This window comes from Equus caballus, chromosome 11 (assembly GCF_041296265.1).
Source record: "Equus caballus isolate H_3958 breed thoroughbred chromosome 11, TB-T2T, whole genome shotgun sequence".
Taxonomy (NCBI): domain Eukaryota; kingdom Metazoa; phylum Chordata; class Mammalia; order Perissodactyla; family Equidae; genus Equus; species Equus caballus.
Window position 1 is genome coordinate 24,715,524 of NC_091694.1, and position 16,000 is coordinate 24,731,523.

General features: G+C 56.6%; 3 protein-coding genes and 1 long non-coding RNA gene across 4 annotated transcripts in view; 1 reads left to right on the forward strand and 3 right to left on the reverse strand.

Moving 5' to 3' along the window:
* The window catches only part of HOXB3 (homeobox B3), a 55,189-nt gene extending 41,140 nt beyond the window's left edge, over positions 1–14,049 (reverse strand). Inside the window, exon 1 of the mRNA XM_070226238.1 lies at positions 13,911–14,049. The gene's annotated coding sequence lies outside the window, so the exon portion shown is untranslated. The remainder of the gene's footprint in view (positions 1–13,910) is intronic.
* Positions 26–15,800, forward strand: LOC138916145 (uncharacterized). Its single transcript, XR_011422934.1, has 3 exons — positions 26–253; positions 13,378–14,799; positions 15,544–15,800. It is a non-coding gene; the product is annotated as an uncharacterized lncRNA (long non-coding RNA).
* Positions 925–4,686, reverse strand: HOXB5 (homeobox B5). The gene is made up of 2 exons (XM_001502074.6): positions 2,824–4,686; positions 925–2,145 (listed from the first exon to the last, which is right to left on the reverse strand). Exons 1-2 carry the CDS (start codon positions 3,383–3,385, stop codon positions 1,898–1,900), a joined length of 810 nt encoding a protein of 269 aa, XP_001502124.2. The 5' UTR covers positions 3,386–4,686; the 3' UTR covers positions 925–1,897.
* HOXB6 (homeobox B6) lies at positions 5,386–13,378 on the reverse strand. The gene is made up of 2 exons (XM_003362395.5): positions 7,293–13,378; positions 5,386–6,261 (listed from the first exon to the last, which is right to left on the reverse strand). The coding sequence occupies exons 1-2, from the start codon at positions 7,705–7,707 to the stop codon at positions 6,002–6,004; spliced, it is 675 nt and encodes a 224-aa protein (XP_003362443.1). The 5' UTR covers positions 7,708–13,378; the 3' UTR covers positions 5,386–6,001.
* Positions 15,801–16,000: the final 200 nt, after the last annotated feature.

A 16,000-nucleotide genomic window follows, 5' to 3' on the forward strand; every position in this document is an offset into this window, starting at 1 on the left:
CAGTGAGGGGTATCTGTCTGACTTCTCGGCGATTTTTACGATCTAACTTCGAGATAAAACCCCTATCCATTTGACATCTAAATGTCATAGCGACTTTTGGGATAGTTTGCTATGGACAAAGGGGAACAAAGTCAAGGGGTGAGGGGAAAGTAGGGCCCAGTAGAACCTCCACGACCCTCGGCTGCCTCCTCACCAGCTCCCCCTCCCCCCAGGTCCTGTAAGAAGTTGGGCCAAGCTGGAAGGGATTGACCGGGTAAGTGTCCAGACTTGACTCTTGCGCTCAGGGTGGAGGCTGACTTGGATGGAGAAGGACTGGGCCCTGGCCCTGGGCCAGTCTGGCTGGAGGGGAAACCAGGGGTCTTCTAGGAGGGACCCCAGCTCATAATCAAGAGGGAAGGTCAGTTGGGCCCCTGGAGAGAGGGAGCCCCTGATAAGTGTAGAGAAAACTAAAGATGAGAGGAAACCTTTGAAATCAAGCAGATTTTTACAATTTTTTTTGCCTTAGTGGGTGGCAGAGCTGAATTGGGATTTGGAGCAGGGGACAGCAGGACTGGGCAGGCCTGTGCCAAGCCTGAAAGGCCAGGGCCTCCTGCTCAGGTCTTAGGCCCAAATACTTTCCCTGAAGAGGTTTCCAGAGGCTTTTCTGGCTGGCTGGTGGAAGGCCAGGGTTGCATCCAGCTCAGCCTTCCTTGGCCCCAGCTCTAGCCCCACAGGGGGTTTCTGGGTCTCTCAGCCCCCCAGGCATGAAAGCCTGTACCCTGGCCCAAGCACTGCTGGCCAAGCAGGGACTTGGGCGGCTGTGAGGGGCTGCTGGTAAGCCTCCTGCTTTCCCTTCCTTACACCCCAGATCTATCAAGAATGGTCTAGGGTGTGCCTGGTGATGGGAGAGGCAGGCCGCCAGAGAAAAGACGAGTGGAAGGGCAGTGGAGTAGGGGAGACATTTATTTGACTTCAAGGAAAGCTACAAACAAATACCAAAAGCGAATCACTGAGACAGGCCCGGCAAAGACAGATTTCACACGGAGCACAGCATCCACTCGCTCACTACAAATGGTCTTGGAAGCGAAATGGGTAGGGGGGAGGGGATGGGTCTGACCCAGACTATCCCCATATGTACAAGCTTTGGGCCCTCTATGCCAGACCCACGGATTCACAGAGAAATACACAAGACATTTTACACTGAGGATTATTTTTGTTTCCGTACACTCCCAGACCAGGCCCTGCAAGGCCTCCCCAGGCGGCAGGAACTTAAATCTCACTATTTTACCTTCCCTCTTCTCAACATCACCTCTTTGGCCCTCCCTGGCCCCTTTCCACCCCAGAACCAAGCCACTGGGAGACTTGGGCCTGCGGAGCAGGGAGGGAGGAGGAAGAGGAGGGTGGAAACAGACACAGTCATGGACTCCGTCTCCGAGGCCAGCTCAGCTGGGCCCGGCGCTGCGGCACTACCCCACCTCAACTGCTGCCCCTTAGAGAAGTTTCAAGCTGAAACTCAAAATACAGCGATCATCCTTTTATAAATAAGTTAGAACACAGATGGGGAGGGGAAAGTTCACATTAAACATGCGAGTTTCTTTTTTTTCCTGGGGGAAGGAGTGCAACCACAGACACGAACATTCAGAAACACTGGCGGATTTGGGGCGAGCGGAGGGGAGTGGGGACCATGGAGGGAAAATAATTACCATTATTATTAACAATAATAACAAGATTAACCAGTCCAAGAGAGAGGGAGCCACAGGAAGACCTAAGACCAAACGAAAAATCGTAACACAAGGCCGGGGCGAGGCAGGCTCCTGGGACCGGTCCCCAGGGGGCAGCGGCAGCGTGGGGATGCTTGGAGGGGCCAGGCTGGGGGCGGCGCGGGCTCTTGGGCCGCCCAGGGCTCCTCCCGGCAGGCTCAGGGCTGGAAGGCGCTGCCGGCTGTAGCCAGGCTCATACTTTTCAGTTTGTTGTCTTTCTTCCACTTCATGCGCCGGTTCTGGAACCATATCTTGATCTGGCGCTCGGACAGGCAGAGCGCGTGGGCGATCTCGATGCGCCGCCGCCGCGTCAGGTAGCGGTTGAAGTGGAACTCCTTCTCCAGCTCCAGGGTCTGGTAGCGGGTGTACGCGGTCCGGGCCCTTTTCCCGTCAGGCCCGGTCATATCTGGAGCAGACAGAGTAGAGCCGCGAGGCAACGTTATTCCGGTTAAGGGAGGGGGCACTGGGTGGGAGGGGGGCGTGGAGCAGGACCCAGGCGTCCCCAGCACCCAGCTCACCGCAGCTCCAATCCTCCCCACTCCAGACGCCCGCCTTCAAGCTTGCTTTCTGCACCCCCTTCTCCTACAGCCCCCACTTCTGCCGGCAGCAAATGCGCCCGGCTTTGTCTCTCGCTCCCTCTCTGTGCCTCACCCTTCGCTGGGCTCAGGCGGCCGCTCGCCCCGGGAGGGAGGAGAGGGCTGCACTTTTGCCCTGGAAAGCTCGTTTTACTGCTGGCCCCTCCTTTGCTAGCGGCAGTCTCAAAATTTCGGGGGTAAGCAGGAACCTTCCCCATGTTATATAAACCCCATCCTTCATCCAAAAGCTAGGACAGCTGGGCGAATAAAACCTAAGCCGAATCTGGGAACAAATTATTAAAATACTCCTTCCCAGCCCCCCAGCTAAAGACCTTTCTCTCTCTCCCCCCCGGGCTATGAGGACCCTCTTAGAGATTTCTCCCTCTCTGGAAAAAAATAAATCTCTATTTGAGGAAAAGCCAAGCTCTCCTGGCACCCGCACCCCCCCCCCCCAAACGCAGAGAAGGAAAGCCGAGAAGACAAAAAAAGGGAGCGAGAGCGAGAATTACCATGGCTGATATGAAGCTTCCTCATCCAGGGGAATATCTGCGGAGTCTGCCCCTCGGGCGCGGCTGTGGAGGTGGCCATGGGCTCTGGCTGTGCCCGGGCTAGGCTCGGGCTGCTTAGCTGGCTCGCCGCTTCCTCAGGCTCCGAGGACGCGCTGGCCTCGTCTATTTCGGTGAAATTGGCGCTGGAGCTGGCCGGGGTCGCCTGGTCGGAGGGGGACGAAGCAGAGGGCTTGGCGCCGTGGCTGTCGCCGTTGGTGCAGGGCAGGGACTCGGGCGAGGACAGGGAGCAGCTCGACGCCGCTTGCCTGAAGCGGGGCTCCTGGGCGGGCGCGGGGAAGGCGCGCGAGCTCTCGCCCACCGCCCCAAAGTGGCTGGAGGAGGCCGAGGAGCGGTTGACGCTGAGGTCCATCCCATTGTAATTGTAGCCGTAAGAGCCGGTGTGCATGGCAGCGGGATCCCTGTAAGAGCCGCTCAGAGAGCTGCCACTGCCATAATTTAGCAACTGATAGTCCGGGCCATTTGGATAACGCCCCGAGAAGGAGTTTACAAAGTACGAGCTCATTTGGGTGATTTTGGAGGGCTTGATTTGTGGATCGTGGTCGTTATAACCCTGTGCTTCACGATTTATGATGTATTAATGAATTATAGCGATGCACTGTACTTCGTTTTGCTATGTATGCGGCCAAATATGGGGGGGGGGGTTGGAAGGGGGATGGGGGGGCGTTAGGGAATCACGTGCTTTTGTTGACCAGTCGTAAATTCTCGCTGATGACCTCAAGAGGTAATTCATGCTCTATGGTTACAAATAATGACGATCCGAGAATCGTTAGGGCCGATTCAATGCGAGCCTCCGAGAGAGGGGGAAAAAAGGAGAAGGGGGAGAAACAGGGAGAAGGTTGGCGGCCGCCTCTGAGCAGAGCGCGCCACCTCCCGGCGATTGGCGGGAGCGCGGGCCGCAGACCGCCATGGCGGCGACGGCTGCCTTCCTGTTGGGTCCCTGCAACCGCCGGGCGAGAAAGAAACCCGGCCTAGGCTCACCAGCAGGGTTGAGTCTTTTAGAGGAGGGACCCACTTGAGCCTTTAACCACCTTCTTGGGAGTGGAGTTAGTCTATTTGTGTCCTTCTCCCTGTCATTATTTTAACTCTGGATGAGATGATCAAAGATTGAGTTGCTTTTCCCTTACTCGGGCTTTGTAAGTCTCCGAGTTGGGGGCGGAAATGGGGGGGAGGGTTGGAAGATGTGTGTGAAAAACAATGGTTGCAACGGGGATCCCCCGCGAGCTCGGCCTGGCCTGCTTCATAACCAGGCTGCAGTGGCCCAGCCAAGGCGTCCAGGCCCAACCGGCACGGCGGGGCCAGGGGTTCGAAGGAGAAGCTTTCACTTCTGGGCCCCAGAGAAGTTTGGAATCCTCTTCTTGACCTCCTCCCCATCCTTAGCCAGGCCCAGGGAATGACAGAGCAAGACAGGGACCCCAGAGGATGAGCAGGGCTGCAGCTAAGCGGCCTAGTCGCGGGGGAAAAAGGTGGCGGCGACCGCGTCACCGGCTGGGGTTTAGATGGAAACGTGGTTCAGAGGGTTGACATCAAGGCAGGACCCCGTCCCTCCTGCCAGATGACTGCTCTTGCATCGGGAGGCCCCACGCGAGAGCCCGCGCTGGCGGCTGGGCAGTTTCAGGATCCGCCCGGCAGCCCACGCCTTCCCGGGAAGGGGTTCCGAGGGCCGGCGGCACCTTCCTGAGCGCGCTGGGCGGCCCGAGACCAACGCAGCTGGGGCCCTTCTGCAGGGCGGCTATTTTCTTTAAAAATAAAAAAGGGAGAGAGGGAGGAGGAAGAAAGGAAAACAGTGTCCGCAGCATGCCGCCTGGGTGAGGGTGGGGGTGGGGAGAGAATGGGTCGTTTTTCGTTGAGGGGATGGCCAAACCGCCTCATCACCTGGCCTCCTGCCTTCAGGTCTCCAAGGAGCAGGGGAAAGTCGTGCCCTTCGCCCTGCGCCTGGCGGCGGTCTCGCATTCCCCTACTTGTCGCTGAGCTCCTGCTTGAGGCAGGAAGGGGCGCCTGGAACCTCCAGCTGCGGGCCAAGAGATAGTCAGTAGCTCCGCTTTAGTCTCCGGAGCCACAGGCCCGGAGCTGAGTGCCAAGGCCGGCGGAGATCAGGCCATGTGGACAGGCCAAAGGCCGTGGGCCTCCGCGAGCGCGAGGACAGAAAAGCCGGAGACCCGCCTGGCTCAGTCTCTGCAGGAGCTCCAGGCGAGGGGGCCTCGATGGTGGCCCTCCTGCCACGGACAAACGAGGAAATGCTAGAGAATAAGAGGGGAAATGGCCTTCTCCGTCCCCCAAGTCTGCACCGGGAGAAACGGTTCTGAGCCTCAGCACCGGGGAGGCGCGGCGCTGGAGCCGGGGCGGGACCGCTCCAGCCTTTATCTCAACTGTAACTTCCGAGTCTTGTCGGCCCGCTGGGCCGACCAGGGCTCCTGCTTTTGCTGCAGAGCTTCCGGCACGGGGACGATGGGGTGGCGTGAGGGCGGGGGAGTGGCAGGGGAGGAGCAGAGGTGACTGAGCGGCGAGTTTTTACGTCTTTATTATTATTATTATTATTATTAATATTATTACCGAAGTATTTCACGTCCAGAGCTAAGACAAGACTACAAACACAACACATAGAAAATTAATAAAATAGAACTTTGTTTTCTTCTGAGGCTCCTCTTCTTACTTCTAGGTAGTATGTGCTCCTTCCAGTGGCTTTGGGGAGGGGGTGGGAGAGAGGTCTGGGGTCAGGGAGTCTTCGAGGCCCCCGCTGAGGGGACTGCGAATCTACCATTGAACCGTGCACGGGGGACATGGACGAAATGAGACGCGACACGGACAAGAGTATTTTGCTCTGCTTCCAGGAAACACCAAGTGAGTTCGGTCCTCAGTTCTCACGGGGAGCCTGATCGGGCGGAGGCGGGTTCCACCGGGTTGGAGGGGGTGAGCGGGCTGCTGGGTGGGCTCAAGCGGCACGGCCTCCCAGCCCCCAGCTAGAGCTCTGCGGGCGGGGGGCGTCCAGGAGAGCGCTGGGCCCCGCCTGTCTTGCGCTGGAGAGCAGGTCCCCGGGCGCCCCCACCCGCAGAGCCTCCACCGGGCTCTCGATGCCCCACAGGCCTCTCCCTTTCACGTTCCCCCTCCCTTTCCAGCGCCTTCATTCGGCTGGTTTTTCTTCCTCCTCCTCGGCACTGAGCTGAGACGCGCTGAGCAGTTTGCTCTCCTTTTTCCACTTCATGCGCCGGTTCTGGAACCAGATCTTGATCTGCCGCTCAGTCAGGCACAGGGCGTGCGCGATCTCGATGCGCCGCCGCCGGGTCAGGTAGCGATTGTAGTGAAACTCCTTCTCCAGCTCCAGGGTCTGGTAGCGGGTGTAAGTCTGGCGGCCACGGCGGCCGCTGGGCCCAAAGGAGGAACCTGTTACGCAGAAAGGAGATGCTGAGGCCTGGGGTCACCAGGGCCAGAGCCCCCCTCCCCCACTCAACCCTCAAACACGGACTCCAGCCTGTCTCGGGATGCCCTCCACTCTCTGGTTCCCTGCCCCTCCTCACTCCTCCAGCGCCCCCTCCAGATTCCCTCCGGGTCTCTCAGGCCTGCGCCTCCAGTCTAGACTCTCGATGGGGGGATGGGAGGAGCAGTTTAAAATCCCACCTGAGCCTAAGGGGAGGGGCTGGGGAAGTACTGGCCAGGTGTGTCTCTTCCTAGCGGCATCTTTTCTTTCCATCCATCTGGTTCCGCCACCACCCTATGATAGATTCCGGCCCTTAATCCGTAATGACTTGGATCGATCCATAGTCGGCATTAACGGCTCCTCACTTTCGTGTCCTTCTAATGGACATCAATTTGGGACTTAAGGCCGACAAATAATCCAACCTGAGACTCAGGCGCCTGCTTCTCCCTGTCTCCCCCTCGGCCCGCTCCCTCTCTCTTTCTTCCCCTTATTCCCTCCCTCCTCTGACTACCACCCCTTTCCTGGTGCCTCATCTTTCCCCAGCCCCCGACCCCCAGGGAAACACAGTCCGGGACAGACTCAAGTCTCTGCCAGCGTCACGCCGCCCCCTTCCCATGACGCACTCCGTTTTTAAGGGAACAGTCTTTGGGTGGGGGACCCGACCAGGGCTGGGGGCGCCAAGGGAAAGGCAAGCCCGTGACAGCAGCCCCTGCCCCCTTCCCTGACCCGGAATCCCGCTCTGGCCTGATACTCCCAGAGAGCCCACTCGCTCCCCCTGGCTCCGAGTGCAGCTGGGACTTTGCAAACTTTGTAACTCCTGAGGGCGAAAGGACAGAGCGGGAGACCCAGTGCAGGCGCCCAATCTCCTCTCGGCTCCTCACTGAGACGCCCACCTAGAACCCTGGGGGAGAAGGGGGGGCGGGGAAGCCTTCCTAGTCCTGTCTCCCGGAGGTGGAGACCCGCGGGGGTCTGGGCGAGGGCGAGAAGTCTCACTCACTGTTGCACGAATTCATCCGCTGCATCCAGGGGTAGACCGGAGTGGAGCACTTCTGCTCCTCGGTCTCGCCGAACACGCTCTTGTCCTGCGCACAGTCGGACTTCCGCGGCTCGGGGTGGAACGGGGGCGGCTCGTCGGCGCCCGAGAGCGCGCAGGCCGACTCCTTCTCGCGGTAGAAGGCCGGCGCCGGCCCGTAGTCGCAGGGCGCCGCTCGGCCGTAGCCGCCGCCAGCCGGCGGGTAATAGGAGGAAGAGGCAAAGCCCTTGTCCTGGCCGGGCCCGGGCCCATAGGGCGCGGGGTAGTGCCTCAGCGGGTCCGCATAGCCCGACGAGTAGAGCGGTAGCTGGCCCAGGAAGGACTCCTGCCCGCTGGCCAGAGTGACGGGGAAGGTGGAGTTCACGAAATAGGAACTCATTGGGAGGGGAGGCGCGCGGCCGCTGCTGCTTCGCCGGCTTTATGATTTGTTGTGTTTTATAGTCCGAGCGCCGCGCCTATTAGTAGTATATCTGAGATTGGGTTTTAGCTGAGGGGGGATGGCGAGGTGCCAGTGAGGGCCAGAAGGAAATACAACCATCTGATCCAACACTGACCAATGGCAGAAGCAGGAATTGTCAAATAGCACCCAGGAGGAGCGCAGCCCGCACGAGGGACCCGCGCACAAACCTATCAACCTTTTTTTTCCTCCTTCTTCTCCTTCTCCTTTCTCTCTCTCCCCAACAACACGACACGTCCTATTCCACCTACGTAGGATCTGCGAAGGACGCGTCTGTGCCTTTGCGGGAGGAGGAAGCATTTGGATGGAGACCACCCCATCCCCCAGTGATTAAATAAATATATCCCTCCCCTCCCCACGCAGGATAGGAAAAAGTTAATTGTGTTTTCAGAAAAGTTAACCCCTGCGTTGCTCGAGCCCCATTCCCTCGAGGGAAGGGTGGGTAAATGTGCCTGAATCTCGAATCTTAATCTCGTTAGGAAAGGACTAAAGGAGAAGGTTTATTTCTCTCGTTTTGTATTAGTAGAGGGAAGAAGAGTTCTCCACTAATGGCATCGTTTTCAGAAAGAGAAGCTAAAGAAGAAACACTTTCTCAGGTTTTGAGAACCGTTTTTCCTGCTTCTCAGATCTACTGTCTCCTCCAAGCCGAGGTCTATTCTTCCTGCTTCTCCACAACTCTTATGGTCTGAGGGGCAGGCCAGAGCCTGCTGCTCAGAGGACCCAGAGGCCGGGAAATGGAAAGAGGGTCTGAGCCCAAGCCTCTCCCTTTGGCTCTGCAGCTAGGCTAGGAGCTTCTTGGAAGACTAAGGCTGCCGCTGCCCAAGACACCCCGCCTGGTTCTAGTATGTACTGCTCGCTCTTGGCACGGGAAGGGGCACTGGGGAAGCAGACTAGCTGGCTTCTCACTCAGGGATATGGACAGGAGTGAGGGGCATCCCCCAGCCTCGGTTTGTTTGATCCCTCTCCTGTCTGCAATCCTCACTGGACCGCCACCTCCTACCCCAGAAGACATGAGTGTCCTGGGCTACAGATTCATAGAAATCAAGACTGTCTCAGTAAGTGAGTCCGGGGAGGAAACTGTTCCTTCTCCAATTTGGGGTCCTCAAACCCTCCTGATACCTGAGGCAATCAGAGACCACCGGAAAGAGAGGTGCTCGCACTCCTTTTCTAGGTCTCTCCAGAAGCTGGCAGTTCTTTTTAAAATTAATTTTCCAAGACTTGATTTTGCTTTAGTTTTATAATTGAGGGAGGGATGTTTGGGTCCTCCTGGGGACTCAGCAGGCAGTTTACAACTATCAGCCTGCATCCCCTCTCCAGATGCTCACCACCCTTCTGTCTGTCTCTCAGCATCTCTACAATCCCTCCGACACCCCATGTTTGTATCACCAGCTTTGCTGCCCTACAAGCTTGGGTGTGAGAGAGAGTGTACGTCTCTGGCTCCCTCTCTCCAGTGCTCACTCTCCCTCTCTCACCTAAGGAAAATGAGCATTGAAGCCAGGCTGGAAGACTGAGCCACAACATGTTTTCAACATTCTAATATGCATGTGGAGGCCGGGCACTAAAGAGTGACAACCTCCAGACCTGGGGCCAGGAATGGTCCAGGGTATGAGACAAAGTCGGATGATGAAAGGGCTAGACTGACCCTCCTCTGCCTTGTTCTTTGGATTCCTTTTTATGAGTCACCTCTACCCACTGAAGACAGCACAAAACACTAGGGAAAGTGTTGGAGGGCTGAGATTGGTGACCAAGGATGGCAACTTGGTTGGTTGTAAAGTGGCCTGCAAGGTTCCCTGAACTGAGGACAAATTCTAGGCTGCAGCTTCATGGCCAAGTGGCGATCCCTGGATATCCCAGTGACCACTTCCTAGCCCACCTCTGGGGGGGGGCGGTTATCAAGATTTAAGAAAATAAACTCAAGCCTCCTAATGATGGAGGATCACAAACGCTGCATTCTAGCTGAGATTGGGCCCACTCCTAGAGAGGAATGGGGAATATTTGGGCAGGGGAGCAAGGTGGAGAAAGTGCACCTCCCTTCTCCCTGACACTGAGGCTGGGCCTTGGGCCTCAGCCCTCCCTGCCTCCTCCCTGGCCACAATATCCCCATCCTAGGACTGGACTGAGTGGGCTTTCCTGTGGAGTCTGGACAAAGTAAGATGCGGTGAGGGAGGGAGGCTTCCTCTGGGATAGAGGCACAAAAATCACCTTACCCTTAGAGTTGCTGCCCCAAATTAACCTCACCTCTGCAGGTTGCCTGTCATAAGATGGAGCCGCAAAGGCAGGGCCTGGGCGCCTGGAGTCCGGCATGAAAGGAAATAGCGCCTCATCGCTCTTATCTAAGCCCAGAGGTATTTATGAGCGTTTATTCGTCTGATCCGTTTGTTTGGGAGAAAGAGCAGGCAGGCAGGGCCCGGCCAGAGGCCGCCTGGTTTCTGGAGCCAGGTCTCTACGAATCTGTCTGTGGCTCTGTCCACCGCCGTCTGTCTGTCTCCAAGGGGGAATATGTAAATACACAGCAGGCACGGCTGTCTGCCGGTCTGGGGTGTCTCTCCATGCCTCAATGAGGAAGTGTGTATGGAGAGGTGGATCTAAATGTGTACTGAGTCTGAGTACACAACAGAAGGATTATACAGAAACCCCACAGGCGGGATTTATAATTCTAATTTTCTGTACTTCGGGTCTGCGGTCCTGTGGCTGCACACACGTTCCAGCTCCCGGGGAAATATCCAAGTGGTATTCGGCTCAGGAGTAAAACTCTCCTGTCTGGGTAACCTCAGGGAGGGGTCTCTGTATATGGATGGAGGGGAGGAGGACTGAGACATTGTCCAGGCTTCCCATTTCCTCTGGCTACAGAGCTGTCCCCACCCCCAGCTCTTTGGGTTGTGGGCACCTTTCCCCTCCTCACTCTCAACTCTGGCTGGGGTGGGGCGACTTAAAATATCTCACCCTAGTTCTTGCCCTGGACTCTGGGTTTGGGGAACATAATATTCCCAGAGGGAGCAGTGTGGCTGCTCCCAACCTCTGGGAGCTGTTTAGATGGGACATTGGCTTGAAATTGTCCGGTCCAAAGCTGCTTACAAAGACCTCATTTCCATTATGCAAATGAACGGCATAGTCTGTGATCTTGAGGGGGGAGTGGGCGGTGGTGCGGCTCGCTCTCCCGGTTCCTCCCCCGGGTAGAGGGGCACCCTGGAGCAGAGCCCTCAAGTATTTCAACCCTGTCTACCAGCCCCCTTCCCCTCCCTACCTGTCTTTCGGATTACCCATAAGAAAAAATCTCCGAGGGGCCCAAGACTTTCGGGGCGCGCTCCCTCTGGGCCTCCCGCGCTGGGGCTGAGCCTTCTAGCCGCCAGAAAGTCACTCTCGCTGCAGAAAAGCTGAAAAGGCTGCTCCTGCGGCCCAGAATCAGGAGGCGCCGAAGACGTGGGGCAGACACCGTAGCGTTTGCCCCCAGCACCGCCGGGCCCCTGGACCTCGGCAGCTCCGGGCCAGACCCTAGTAACACCTCAGCTTGCCTGGCACCACAGGCAATTTCCTGGAGCCCCCGCCCAGGAACTGGGGCCACAGCACCTTGAAAGGAGCGGCCAGAGCTTCCTCCTGCGGCTTGAAAGCCCGAGCTAATCAGTAACCCGTGAGACAGGGGCCAATATTCAAAGGCGGCAGCAGAGGCGCGCACCCCGCCCTCGCCACCCCCTTCTGGGAAAGCGGTCGAGTTAAGCGGGTGTGAGGGGTCCGGCAGGAACGGAAATAACAATGGTTTGGTTCCCTAATGATTGATTCCCACTCCCACTCTCAATTTTTTTCGCAAAGCATGTTTGTGTCGATTTCGCCTGAAACGATCGAGAATGGGGGAGGGGACCCACACTCACTTGCAGACACCAACAGTTTCCAGAAAACTCGGCTCGATTCCTTCATCGAGGACTCACCGGCCAAGGAACTGGCAAGACCCACCAGCCAACCCGGAGAAAACAGACCCGGTTTGTCTTTTGACAACCGAGTGGAACTGCTGAGGCCGGCAACTCCCCTGCCGGCCCCCTCCCTTGGCCGAAAAGAAAACCAAATAAACCTCGAACAGCCTTGGCCTCGGATCTCTCGAGCGGCCCGGATGATCCCCTCTCCCGCCTGGGTTGCGGGGGAGGAAGGGCTCACGGCTGTGATCCCCCAACCCTTTGATTCAGGGCCCCCTGCCCGCGGGATGCAGTACTAGTTCTCTTTAAATACGCCCTGGAAAAAGCCGCTTCCTCAGCCAGTCGCCAGGTTGGGAGCTGGGATGGAGAGGGCGGACGAGAGGGATACTTGTTCTCTAATCCACACGCGGGCGATCGGGAACCAAGATCCAGCGGAAAGCGACAATCCGGGCCTGAAATCCCCCGAATATCCCGCCAAACCTGAGCGGCCCGGGCTCCAGGCGTCGGGCGCGGTGCAGCAGCGACGCGGGGCTCGCGGCGCGGAAGCCGCATGTCTCCGAACGGACGGTAGATGGCAGCAAACCGCATAATTTGGGTCAGAGCATACTAAGGGATGATTTATACCCCGCAAAGACTCCAGGAGAAAAAGACCTTTAGTCTGGGTTGGTTTGTGGGATTTTTCCTTTGAGAATAGGCTCCGAGTGCCGTGGGTGCTGGCCGAGAACTTCTCTCGCTACGCAGCCAAGGGGTTCCTCCAGGCACCCAGTGCGGGCCTGCTTTCAGGTCATCTACCTGTGCCTCCAGGGGCCCCCTCCTGTGCCACAAGTGGCTGCGTCGCTGTCTTCCCAGCTCAAGACTGAGAGAGCCAACATACCCCCACACACCCCAGACCCTGCCATCCCTGGGCAACCAGATGCCCGAGGCTGAATGCTCTGGTCTTTAAACAGAGAAAAGCAGTCACCTATTTGTGCAAACTAAATCAGTCTTTCCTGTCCTCCGTGCCCAAAATCGCTTATTTCTAGGCTGGAAGATTCCCCAGAAACCCTCTCACTCTATTTTTAAGTGTTCACCTCGCGGTTTTCGCCTTCTTTCCACCCCATCAGCTACTTGAGGGATCTGTCTCCCGCCCAAAATGGTTCTTCTCCGCCTCCCCCCTCAGGAGGTCTGGCTAGGGAATGAAATCAGGCGCCGGAGGGACAGGAGTAGCTGTCTGAGCTCAGCGCCAGGCAGCTTTCCAGTCTGCACGCCGTCAGGTCCCTTAATTTTTTTTTTTAAATTCTTGTTTTTGTTTACAAGCCTAAAACAACAACACTCTAAACAGCTTCTTCACAATCGCCACACACAAGAAAGTTTGAAATGATTTCACGTCAGATACACACATGGCAGTTTTCTCCTCCACCGAAATCCACACACCCCATACCAATAAAACACAAGTAATAGAATCAATATTACACAGAAGCCAACACGTTGTAACCTACCGCGTCAAAACCACAAAATTGTCTCCCTGCAGAGCGAGGCTTCCTCCTGTGCAAGTGGTGAGAGACCTGGGCATTCTCAAGCAGGCTTCCTGGGGGGGTCTTGCTCGATTTGGGTGCCTCCACCCACAACCCTTTAATTTCAGAAATATCTCCTCCTCAGGGAGATAATGAGCATTTCTCTGTGAATTGTTCTTTCTGTGTCTCTCTAGCCTACTCCTCGCCCTCGCCAGCCTAGGCCCTCCAGAGACCAGGACTCCCTCCAGCGCCACCGCCCCTCGTGCCAATGCTGCTGGGAAATCGCTGATACCCTCACCGGGCAAGAGAACTGCGCGGGGCAACTGGGGGCGGCCGGGACAAGGGAAGGATGGTGGGAGGGGGAGGGGGCGCAAACCACGGAGGCCATAGCAACCGGCTTCTGCGGGCGCCCAGAAGCCCAGACACCCCCATCCTCTCTTTCACAGCCCCTTCGCTTGAGCCTCTCCTCCCAGCTTAAAAAGGCGACTTAGAGCTCGCCTCTGTGTCCCCTTTCGGTTCCTCTTCCCGTCTTCCCTGCCTTGGCTCCCCCTCCAGGAAGCAGCCACCCTTCTCTCCGGTCACAGAATATCCTGGGAAGCCTCTCCCTATAGCGCCCAGAGGTGGGGTTCGGCCCCGTCTTGGAGTGGGGGAGGGAGACAAACCCAAGCCCCACCCCCTATAAAATTGATGCAAAAGAATAAGAAGAGAATTGTAGAATCTCCCTTACCTTTGCAGACCTTGGGATTTTTTTCCTCCGGTTGAAAGGGGTGGGGAGGAAGGAGGGGGAAAAAAGAGCGTTCGGTTTCGTCTTCATCTTCCCGATAATATTGTCCCAACCTGAGAGCCGTCGCTTCCCCTTCTCTGACTTGGGAGAGAGGGTGTTTCGATTTTCTGATATTTGCATAGAAAATGGAGTAAGTTCTGGCTTTGAAAAATGGTATCAGGCTGCGGTCCTGGGCAGATTGTCCATTTACCCTCCATGATGACTAAAATCCCAGATCAGCAAGCAAATTAACTTAGAAATTAAAATTATTTTTGGTTCTCTCTTTTGTGTAATTCCCACCCCTCCTTCCCTCTCTCTCTTTTCCTCTCCCCCTCTCTCTCTTTTGCTTTATCGAGCTGATACTGAAGTATAAAAATATCAAGAGGCTGGAGCCCTGAAGGACGACAGTGCTCCGACCTAGGTGTGGTGTCCAAAAGAATGCTGCATTATAACCACCAGGGAAATGATAAAAAGTTCATGTTCACGACCGCCCGGCCACATGACCGGCGCCGGCCAATCGGCGGATTCAACCACTCATAAACTTCTATCACAAAGTTGTAAATTTTCATAAAACAACAAGGAATTTATTGCATTTCTTCATGGCTGCTCCACCAGCAACCCTTTTCTCAGTCGCCATCTTCTTTTCTTCTCCTTCTCGCTTTTTGGGGAAACCCCATGCAGAGAAGGGCTGAGATTTGGGGTGCAAGGGAATCAGGCGGAGGAGCCACAAGGGTTCAGCTGGGAAGGGTCTCCTTTTCGGAACCTCCCTATTCTCGAAGGAGCTCTCCTCGCTCTTCTAGTAAAAATTCACCCCAAATCCTCCACACAGGGACCATTCTAAGACAATTTGGGGGTGAGTCGGAAGCAGCATGCGGTGTCCAGACTTGCCATTTACATCAGGGCAAAATGAAAGCTTCAGCGCCCCTCTCCGCCTCTGCACGCCGCCCTCGTTCCCAGCCCTATAGATGGCGGGACCCCTACCTGTGAGGCTTGTAGCATTGCGGGTGTGGGGGCCCTAGATCCCCTAGGGCCTAGTTTTTGCCCCCCAGGAGGAACGGTGGCCCGGATGGAGGCCAAGGCGGACAGTCTAGCAAGCGGATTCTCGCCTCCACACCCCAGAATTTGGAGGCGGGTAAAGCCGGATTCTGGCCTCTCCCGCCCAAATGCCCGAATGCCCGGGTTCCCTGTCACAACTCATGTGCTCTCCAGGGGCTTCTGAGGTCATTAATGGGGGAAACTGCAGGTTTAAGGGCATTTTTCTTACAAATTCAAATTCAACAGCTTCTCTTAAGACACACTTCCCCTCCAACCCTCTACCCCTTTCTGGCCGGATGCCCGTTCTTTAAATTTAAATAATGCAGGGCTTACAATCGAATAAGTACTAAAAACCAGCTCCGCAGGTCTAGCGGCTTAGACGCCATCCTCCATCAGGGAGTGTTTTGGACAAAAACAACAACAAAATTCCCCCCATATTTCCCAGGTCCCCTGAAACACTCCCGTATTTTGAATGGAGGTACCAGTGCCTAAATGCAGGAAACGAAATAACCTCCCCCCAAAATGTTTTTCTTTTTTCTCTCTTTCTCTGCCTCCGGAGAAGATTCCAGGTTGCCGGCAGCGCGGAGAGCGGAGAGAAAGGCGCGGAGGAGCCGGCGGACCCCGGCGGGCGGGCGGGCGGCGCAGAGCGGCCGGGATGCGGCCACCCCAGCCGGGAAACTCGCCGCTCACGCTCTCGCTCTGCGGGCTCATTTACCCCCCGCCCCCGGTTCATTTATAAGTTTTATTTGGGTCGCTGTGTTAATTTAGAACGAGATAAATTGAAATAAATGAAAGTAAAATAAATTGCAGTAAAATAACCGAATAGCTCTTGCGGAAAATCTTTGCCGAGTGAGCGGGAAGCGGGGAGCACCCTGGCGACGGAGGCCTCCCTGGGCCGGCACGAGGCCTCTGCTCTCCGGCCTGGCCGCTGCCCGACGCCGCCCAAGAAGCTGGAGTGGAGCTGGGTGCTCATTTTCCCTTTCCTTCCCCCCTTCCCTCGTATGCGGCCTAGCACGCTG

Excerpts from the sequence above, each read along its gene's own strand:
- HOXB6 (XM_003362395.5), bottom strand. The coding sequence starts at position 7,707 with ATGAGTTCCTATTTCGTGAACTCCACCTTCCCCGTCACTCTGGCCAGC. Across the intron at positions 6,262-7,292 it reads GCGGATGAATTCGTGCAACA|GTTCCTCCTTTGGGCCCAGC; the intron begins GTGAGTGAGACT and ends TCTGCGTAACAG.
- HOXB5 (XM_001502074.6), bottom strand. The coding sequence starts at position 3,385 with ATGAGCTCGTACTTTGTAAACTCCTTCTCGGGGCGTTATCCAAATGGC. Across the intron at positions 2,146-2,823 it reads GAAGCTTCATATCAGCCATG|ATATGACCGGGCCTGACGGG; the intron begins GTAATTCTCGCT and ends TGTCTGCTCCAG.